This window comes from Papio anubis, chromosome 17 (assembly GCF_008728515.1).
Source record: "Papio anubis isolate 15944 chromosome 17, Panubis1.0, whole genome shotgun sequence".
In the NCBI taxonomy this organism is placed as follows: Eukaryota; Metazoa; Chordata; class Mammalia; order Primates; family Cercopithecidae; genus Papio; species Papio anubis.
In genome coordinates, this window is record NC_044992.1 from 37,810,945 (window position 1) to 37,820,742 (window position 9,798).

The following is a 9,798-nucleotide window of genomic DNA, read 5'->3' on the forward strand; positions in this document are numbered from 1 at the left end:
GAGCTGAGATCCGGCCACTGCACTCCAGCCTGGGCGACAGAGCGAGACTCCGTCTCAAAAAAAAAAAAAAAAAAAAGTACTAACCATAAGCACTTTCCATTTATTTATAACCAATAATCTTGATGTTTTCTTTATCAATATAAGCTAGACTAAATCTCTTTTACTGTCAGTTATCACTTTAATATGCACAGGAAAATTACCAGAATTGTGTTCCGAAGAATAACTTGTAATTGACTACATGCAAACCAGTTTGTTCTTCTTAATGACTTTTTTCTTACAACTTCGATTCTCTAAAGTTTAAGAAGTTTAAGGGCAAAAGATAGCACATGCTATAAGAATACAGCTTAAACATGGGTGAGTTGACATTCAGAAGGAAAAAAACTGTCCTGTGACAAGGAGGAAAAAAGACTGCTATATTGTTTCCTGGTTACTAAAGACAATTGCCCAGAAATAGGTCACCACCAGGAGTCAACCAGCTTCTTGATAATATTTGACGGTTTCATCAAATACTGGCCATGGGAGCTGGAGATATTCCTAAAGAAGGAAACAATCTCTCTTTTTCTATCTTTTTTTTTTTTTTGAGACAGAGTCTTGCTCTGTTGCCCAGGCTGGAGTGCAGTGGTGCAATCTCAGCTCACTGCAAGCTCCGCCTCCCGGGTTCACACCGTTCTCCTGCCTCAGTCTCCTGAGTAACTGGGACTACAGGCGCCTGCCCCCACGCCCGGCTAATTTTCTGTATTTTTAGTAGAGACGGGGTTTCACCGTGTTAGTCAGGATGGTCTCGATCTCCTGACCTCGTGATCCACCCGCCTCGGCCTCCCAAAGTGCTGGGATTACAGGCGTGAGGCACCGCACCTGGCCTTTTTCAATCTTTTAAAAAGAAGCAATTTGAGCTTCACAGTGACAAAATTTGAAACTGTTAAAGAAACTGCCAAGAGGAAAAAAATGATAATGGATTTATAGATACTCTACATGCTGAAGCAAGCAGCTGCCCCAATATTTCAATCTGACAAGTCTTCAAAAGGTAGAGGGCGCCTAATGAATGATGAAAACACTCTTTCAACAACAAAACTGAAACATTTGCAAGAGAAAACGTGCTGTAGTTCTGATGCTTCTTATCAGAGGCAAATACACGGAAACTATGCTGTACTCACCCATCCTGGGTAGTGTTAATTATGTCACAGATGTGCATGAACTGGCCCCAATCTTCAGTCTGAACTCCAGCAAATGTAGCCTTCTCTGCCAAGAAAAAGCTGTTGAGTCTGAGCTACGACAGAATAAAAAATGTCTGCTATTCCTGAAATAATCTGCCTAGGCTGCACTAGCAAGTGTCATTAAGTGTATATTGCCAAAGGGCAAAGTGATTTTTTTTGGAACCGTTCTCAGTAATTCAGGAATCAATCAGAACCCAAGTTCAGAGTGCTGTTGCAGCAACAGTAATGAGTGATCTATTAATAAAGACTGCAAGCACAATACCTGGCCACAGGCCCAGGCCAGGCCAGCTAAATCTCCACCTGCCTGGCTTTCAGACAAGGGAACTAGGGCTTAGTGAGCAGCTACCTACAAGGTGAACTGCATAGTGCTACGTATTGTATCATATGCAATCTCATTTAACCCACTGTTAGAGATGATGAGACAGAAGTTGAGAGAGGTTAGGAAATTACCAAAGTCATACAGTCAGTATGAAGTAGAATTGGCATTCAAATCTAGGTTGTTTGGTCTCACTGTTTGTTTTTAAAAATAATTTATTCTCTGGGGGGACAGGAGGAAAGAATTTTTAAAGGAGAGAAGTAATCCGTTGGTCTTAGGAGCCAAAATATTGGCATAACTCCAAATAATAGTAACATATTTATTCTCCTATCATTTTAATCTCACGACTCCTTCTAATTTTACCAATTATTATAACTTCAACCAATACTTGCAAAGACACTGCTTATCTCGACTACGTAAAAACTTCCATTGCATACACTTTTACTATCAGTCTTAATTATTTCAAACTGGCACTGAGTAACTATCCAAACTAATAATAACAAGCATCTAAACTAACCACAGCTGCACCAGGCTGACCAGAATGCTTCTGCACTTGGAACCCTATCATTAGATAATCAGGCAATACAAGATGTTACCTGGAAAGGGTAATGGAACACTCAACATGAATGCGCTAACATCTTCCTAAGAGAAAGATAAGATCCCTAAGAATGAAAACACGGGGTTCTGGGGGAAATGGAGAAAAAACCAAAAAGGATAGAGAAGGGAAAGAAAGAATAAGGACTTGTTTCGGGGAACCCCAAAGTTTGGCTTGCTTTCAATCAAGGAAAAGAACCACTTGAGGCCGGGTGCGGTGGCTCACGCCTGTAATCCCAATCACTTTGGGAGGCCGAGGCGGGTGGATCACCTGAGGTCAGGAGGTCGAGACCAGCCTGGTCAGTATGGTGAAACTCCATCTCTACTAAAAATACAAAAATTAGCTGGGCGTGGTGACGTGCGCCTGTAGTCCCAGCTACTCGGGAGGCTGAGAAAGGAGAATTGCTTAAACCCGGGAGGCGGAGGTTGCAGTGAGCCGAGAGCTACTGCACTCTAGCCTGGGTGACAGAGCGACACTCAAAAAAACAAACAAACAAACAAACAAGCAAAAAAACAAAGCAAAAAACAAAAAACAAACAAAACTTGAATTTGGCACCAAATGGACAAAGCTTATCTTCCTAGAAAACTCCCATTCACCCTTCAAAAGCCACAGTAGAATTCATTTCTCCCTTCCGGTAAGTTTTGTGTGTTTTGCATTTTCTTGCATTGCAAAGGTGCGGCACAAAACCGTGCCCTCTTCCCTACAAGAAAATGAGTTCCCTCAGGTTTGAGATCACGTCTCACCTTGGCCTCACCAGTGCCTGATCCAGGTCCAGACACATAGCTGACAGTTAGTCCATGTTTACAGAATTAAAAAATTAAGCAGATGAATTGCTGAAGTTTCTTTTGCCTATGAAGATACAGTCGGAACCCATTTCTGCTCAGGGTTCATTCTAATATCCAACAAAGCACAGCCATCAATGGAAAGCATCTCTTCAATGGTAGCTACTCTGACCATTTTATAAAGATGTGTAAACTAAGGTTCTGTTTAAGTGGTGTGTTCGGTGTCACGGCAGTTAGTAGAGCTGTGAACTAAATTTCCCAAATCTCGGCCTCTTTACTACAACTACTAGGTTCTCAAGATTTCATCACCCCACTAAGTTCCTGACATCATCACACTTTGCCTGGCATTAATATGCACTCGTGCCACACCCAATTCCCAAGGGAGGAATCAGGGAAAAGAGGGAGCAGTGAGCTGGTGCTTGTAAGAGTCCAATCACTGGCTTCTACGTACATCATGCAAGGTACATTCGGAGGAGAGAGAAATCTTTTAGGTGGATGCCGGTGTAGTCCCTAGCGGCCTGCAAGAGACCTCCGTGCCCCCAGGTGGCTCCTCTGTTCCCCTCCTCTTCACTCCAATGCCAAGTATTTTCATTCTCTTTGTTTACCCAGAAAAGCAATCCAGGTTGTATAAGCTTGGCACTATTGAAAACTGGTTTGGGGAGACCTGCCCCTCACAGTAAGGTCACATCACTTAGTCTCCCAGAGCCTCCTCTTCTGATCTGTAAAACGGGCATAACAATACCGTGCCCTAGAGAGTGTGCGTTTAGGAATAACTTTCCCCTGGCCGAGAAGTTTCTGGTGTCTCCTCGTGGAGGCCCAAATACTCCATGCCTGACTCCCGCGGTTCACCTGTTTGGTTCCACTCCCCAGGAGACATCGAAAGGAAGGTACATTTTTGAGGACTGCGGGTTCTAGAGTGAGTTGGCCAAGAAGGAAACGGACGAAAGGGGGCCGGGTGGAATGCGGGTGCCCTGGGAAAGTTGCTGGGGGAGGGGAAGGATTTTCTCCAAGTTGGACTAACTCCGTCCTCTGCAGGCCGAGAATGGATCAAGCAGGAAAGGATCCCACGGTCCCCTGCCTGCCTGGGCGTCTCTCCCCGCGCCTCCTTACCTATGAGGTGGCCCACGGAGGTCGCGTAGGGATCCCGGTGACTCTTGCCAAACGCCATGGTAGCTCCAGAGGGCCGGGCCCAGGAAATCCGCCTCCACCGCTCTCTGGCTCCCGACTCCACCCGCTCGGTACCCTTGGCTCCTCCTCTTCGCCCGAGCGCTTCCCTGGCTCTGGCGGAGGCGGTGCGTTGTGCGCTGCCGCTGCGGGGCGCGGGTACCGAGCGTGAGGAGCGGGGCGCGGGGCAGGGACGCTAGGGCGGGGCTTCGGGACGCCACGCGCACCTGCAGCGCGCCCTGCGGGACCGGCAAGGAGGCGTCGCTGCCCGCTGCAGGTGGTACAGGCGGGCAGCGGTGGGCGTATGGAGCCTGCGAGAGTGGCGCGGCCGCCCGCTCGGATTCCAGGTGGGCTTTTCGCCCTGCGCAGGAGGAGCAGGCAGCCCAAGATCTCCAGCTTGGGAAGTAGAGACCCAGGCTTTGATCCCGCCGCTTGCTAGCCAGATTGTCACTCTTCTCTGCGCCTCTTTGGCTGCCCTTGGTAGACCAAAGATAATAAGGGGTTAATAACACAAATTCAGAATTGTGAGAATTAAGGGAAGGACGTAAACCGATTAGGTCGGTGTCTGGTACCCACAAAATAGTTAACCACTGAATAAATTGAATAACTAGAAATGTTTACCCTCGACCTGCCTTCGCCCTACAGATGCGGGAGGGGAGGTGTGCGCCCTGCCCTTTGAAGCTGTAGGTGATGTCTAGGAGGAAGGATTGGGTTCGAAGTTAGGGCTTCCCAGGAGCAGGCCCTCTTTGTCTCTCTCCTGTTTCCTCGAGGGACCACAGGGCGCCGCCACGCAAGCTCTTGTTTTCTAACCCCACTTTCTGGGAGCCGTGTTTTCCAGCCTGATTCTAAAAATGGAGGAGGGGCTTTCCGTTTCCTCTGGCAAGGAGGATGCTTGGTTTTAGGCCTGAGTTTGAGAAGCCCAACACCTTTCCAGCTGCCCTTTCGGAACCAGAATTTATTTCTTATTCCTTTGCATTCAATTAACATTGAATTGGCGATGTTAACAATCTCCAGCTGCCAGAGAGTGATGCGTCCCAGGCCATGTCAGATAGCCATAGATGAGCTCCTGGTGCTTGTAGATCCTGTTTCCTGTAGTCTAACTGGCACCCATTTCAAGTCTGTTTTTTAGCCCTGGATATGGTGACTAGGGAGACGAAGGGGACCTGTTTTGACTTATGTCCGTGGTCTTGTGAATTTTAATATAGAGATCAAAACCAATTGCCATGCACTCCAAGAGGCTAACATTTAATTATTTATCTCGAACTCAATTATTTATAGTTTTTCTTGACCGAAGTGAGCCAAAACCTGGGATTCTAAAATCTGGAATGAAATATTCTTGTTGTGATGATATTTCTCATAATGGGATTTGTCTCATCTGTAACTAATATTCTCCACCTGCCTATTCAGGGCGAGTAACTATTTCAGATGGTGCCATTTATCAACTTCCTTAGTCATCACTACAGCCTCTGCTGACACTGTTGAAACCCTCTTTTGTGACATCACCAACCTAATCTGTATTCCATGCTACAGCCTCTAGCAAAGTGTTTTGCCTTTTCTGCAACCTACAATCTCTGAAAAAGAAAGTCAATTTTAGCTTAGGACAATGTTGGTGTCAGTGGCCTTCCATCAGATAATGAGAACTAGGAAGGAACCAAGCATCCAGAGAGATAGATTTTTAACATACTTCTATGTGGGAGATTTTTCTTTTCTTCTTTTTTTTTTTTTCTCCTATGTCTGCTTTCCTTACATGACAGGACTCAGGCACTGAGAAAGAGGAGAAACAGTAGCAAGAAGTATCTTCTGGACTTGATGCTTGGGTGAACAGAACCCAGGTTGATGAGTACTTACCTGTGTTCTATCTCAGCAATGCCTGGCGCAAGTTTTTCTCTCTCCCTGTGCCCTCCAGGGTGTTATGGTGGTTGTTGCAGCTTTCTTGTGTACTCTGTTCCTTTCTCCATGACCCCTCTTCTCTCCAGGCATGAAAATCCACATGGTTAATGTTAGTAAAGTCTAGCAGCGGGGACAATAGAATTCACAACTAAGTTGAGGTCAAAGAAGGAGCGGAATCCCACAGGGGTAAAATGACACCAGGAGTAAAATCTTACCACAATTTCAATTCCAAGAACACTTAGTAAACATTTATTTATGTAAACTGTGCTAAGTGTCTACAACTAGAAATCTATCTTAATCTTCACAGTCCTGGGAGGTGGGTAGTATTAACCTCATTTTTACAAATATGTAATCTGAGATTCAGAAAGATCAAGCTCATAAATGGCTTGACTAAAGTTTGACTCATGGCTGCCTGGTTCCAAAGCCTATATTATTGTCACTAGGTGAATCTGTTTATTGAGCCTGATGTGTTACTTTTTTAAAGGATCTGCTTGATTCAGTGCGAGACCTCTTGAAGAATACAGGAATAGGGGAAGTCATATACTTTGCTGGCACAAAGTTCTACTTTTTTTCTGTTCTTGTTCAATAGTGAATATTTTCTGTGCTAGACCTATATGCCAGATATGTTCTAAACATATTACATGCATTATCTCATTTAATCACATAATAACGTTGAGACCAGTACCATTATTACTTTATATTTCATATTAGAAAACCGAAGTAATGGCTGGACACGGTGGCTCACACCTGTAATCCTAGCACTTTGGGAGGCTGAGGCGGGCAGATCACCAGAGATCAGGAGTTTGAGACCAGCCTGGCCAACATGGTGAAACCCTGTCTTTACTAAAAATACAAAAATTAGCTGGGCATGGTAGTGGGCGACTGTAATTCCAGCTACATGGGAGGCTGAGGCAGGAGAATCGCTTGAACTCAAGAGGCGGAGATTGCAGTGAGATGAGATCGTGCCACTGCTCTCCAGCCTGGGCAACAGAGTGACTCTGTCTCAAGAAAAAAAAGAGAAAAAAAAAAGGAAATAGTTTTTCACATAGTCACATTGCTAGGGAAGGACTGTCTAATTCCAGAACCTGTGACTTGAACAGCTGTGCTATCATCTTTCATGGTAGAGCTCTAGATGGTAGGTGGTGCCCTTCACTAGTTCACATTTTGAAAGAAGTGGGTTCTAGGGGGCAGTGTCTATAGAATGAAGTGACTGAATTTGGCAAGTACACCTGTGTAGAAGACAAAGGTAACCCACCATCACGATTCTTGCAGCTAAGAGATTTTTGCCTTCTCATTTGATTGTTGTGTGTGTGTGTTTGTGTTTGAGGTGGAGTTTCACTCTTCTTACCCAGGCTGGAGTGCAATGGCGCAATCTCAGCTCACCACAACCTTTGCCTCCAGATTCAAGCAATTCTCCTGCCTCAGTCTCCCTAGTAGCTGGGATTACAGTCATGTGCCACCATGTCCGGCTAATTTTGTATTTTTAGTAGAGAAGGTGTTTCTCCATGTTGGTCAGGCTGGTCTCGAACTCCTGACCTCACGTGATCCACCCTCCTCAGCCTCCCAAACTGCTGGGATTACAGGCGTGGGCCACTGCACCAGGCCTGTTCCTTGTTTTAATATTTAAATGTGCTCCCTATAACCCTCCCCTTAGTATATCCACTAGCCTTCTCATTATCCTTCTCTTTTTCCATGGGTCTAGTTCCAAACACTACCTACTCTCTGCCCCAACTCTCCCACTATAAAAACGAACTTTCATAACTATGTGATCTTCAGCTTTAATAGTCATCCCCATCATCTTTGACCCTCTGCACCACTCATGTGATGGCCTTTCATTATTAGCCAGCCTTATCTTTCAGGGCACTTCTCTATCCCACTTTTTTTTTTTTTCTCGCTCTCTCTGACTGCTAATTCTCAGTGATCTTCATTTGATTCCATTTTTCTCTCCATTCTGCTAGACCTAAGTGAGTCTCCCCATACCTCCAAGGTCCGCCTTTTTCTCTTTCTGCATTTCTCTCATCCCACCTTCTCCTTGTCCCTTCTTTATGAAGTCTTTTCTGACAACTCCCAGAAGAATTGAACCCTTCTTTCCTGTCCCAGGTACAAATTTCTGTCTTATAGTCCACAACACATTATATCACTGATTTGTTTAAAAATCTGTTCCCTGCCTCCTAGATATAGGTCCCACAAAGGAAAAGGACCCATTTGTAGGACTTGGTGTCCTGACACTCAACAGCCCTTAAGGGATTTTTTTTTTTTTTTCTGAGACAGAGTTTCACTTTGTCACCCAGGCTGGAGTGCTGTAGCACAATCTCAGCTCACTGCAACCTCTGCCTCCCAGGCTCAAGCGATTCTCCTGCCTCAGTCTCCCAAGTACCTGGGATTACAGGCACACGCCCCCACGCCTGGCTAATTTTTGTATTTTTATTAGAGACAGAGTTTCACCATGTTGGCCAGGCTGGTCTCGAACTCCTGACCTCAAGTGATCCTCCCACCTTGGTCCCCCAAAGTGCTGGGATTACAGGCATGAGCCAATATGCCCAGCCTAAGGTATGTTTATTGTACATATTAATGAATGGCTCTTCAAAATCTTAAGTTGTTCTGTCCTTCCTGATATCCAGCCCTTAATTCCCTCCTGGATGCCTTGTTGAAACTTGAACTCAGTATGTCTAGAATTATACTCATCCTCTTTCTCCATTATCTCAATATCCTACCTTACTTGTTTTGACTGTAGCAGTCATTCTCAACCATATGCATAGAAATTCCTGGGTTGCTGTAAAGACTGATGATATCTGGGTCCTACCTCAGAGATTCTGATTTAACTTGTCTTGGATGCCTCAAGGTCATAAAGAATTTTAAAGGTCCCTGGATGTGCTAATGGTACCATAAATTCCCAAACAGAAAATCTTGTAGTTATCCCCAACTTTCATTTCAGTCAGTTCTGGATTTCTCTATGTTCTTCTTTACCTCTCTTTCTCTTTGCTTTTTCTTTTCTGTGGACACTGTCTGTCCAGAAATTGTCAATGTCATAAGCTTTAATACTGTTTAGGGATGAAACTAGATTGAAGTTCAGGCTTTCCTGAACACGATCAAATATCCCTGTGCATTTCAAGACATATTATTTCTCCTCAAAATAGACCTTCTTTTGCACAATGTCTTGCCCATTGTTTTTGAAAACCACGTGTACACAAATATATGTTCATTTTATTTCCATATATATATATATATATATATATAGAGAGAGAGAGAGAGAGAGAGAGATAAGTTCTTACTATGTTGCCCAGTCTGGTCTCGAACTTCTGAGCTCAAGCGATCCTCCAACCTCATAGCCTCCCAGAGTGTTGGGATTATAGGCCTGAGCCACATCCAGCCTATTTCCAGTCATTTCTTAATATACTATGTCTTTGCAACTCCTGATTGTGAAAATTAAAGAACAACCTTTCTTTTCCAGCTCTTAGGATAACCTTCCATCAGCTTCACACGAGAGGGTTTCTCTCAACCCCAACCCCAGCTCTGTTTTGTTCCATCTTTATGGGTTTTAGGCTGAACTCAGAGACCCAAGATGAGAGAGGACAAGGCACAGGAAGAGTGAAGAGGGGAACAGTTGTTGACTTCTACCTGTGCCAAGAACTGTACAAAGTGCTTTGGTATCTCCAATAAACTTCAGAATTATTTTTTTAAAAATAATTACTCCCATTTCATTAACTAACTTGCCTAAAGTCACTCTCAATATGGAGGTGAATTTGGGTTTTTCTCATTTCCAAGCTTAAGCCTTTTTCCATTGCATCACACTGCCAGCCCCTGCCTTCCCCACCAGCAGGGGTCCATTGCTGATCT

At 44.6% G+C, this 9,798-nt stretch overlaps 1 protein-coding gene across 7 annotated transcripts in view; it reads right to left on the bottom strand.

The window, feature by feature from the left end:
• Window positions 1-4,423, bottom strand: part of TOM1L1 (target of myb1 like 1 membrane trafficking protein) — a 134,160-nt gene extending 129,737 nt beyond the window's left edge. For 2 of the 7 annotated variants that reach the window (XR_004179426.1, XM_009190291.3), the window contains exons 1-2: window positions 4,018-4,423; window positions 1,155-1,239 (exon numbers count right to left, since the gene is read on the bottom strand). Coding sequence is in view for 3 of the 7 variants with exons in the window: in XM_009190291.3 (XP_009188555.1) it covers window positions 1,155-1,239; window positions 4,018-4,075 (143 nt within the window). In the remaining 4 variants the exon portion in view is untranslated. Of the gene's footprint in view, window positions 1-1,154; window positions 1,268-4,017 lie in introns of all 7 variants that reach the window. The other 5 variants (XM_009190297.4, XM_009190296.3, XM_009190294.3 and 2 more) reach the window with 5 other exon arrangements.
• Between the last annotated feature and the right edge of the window lie 5,375 nt (window positions 4,424-9,798).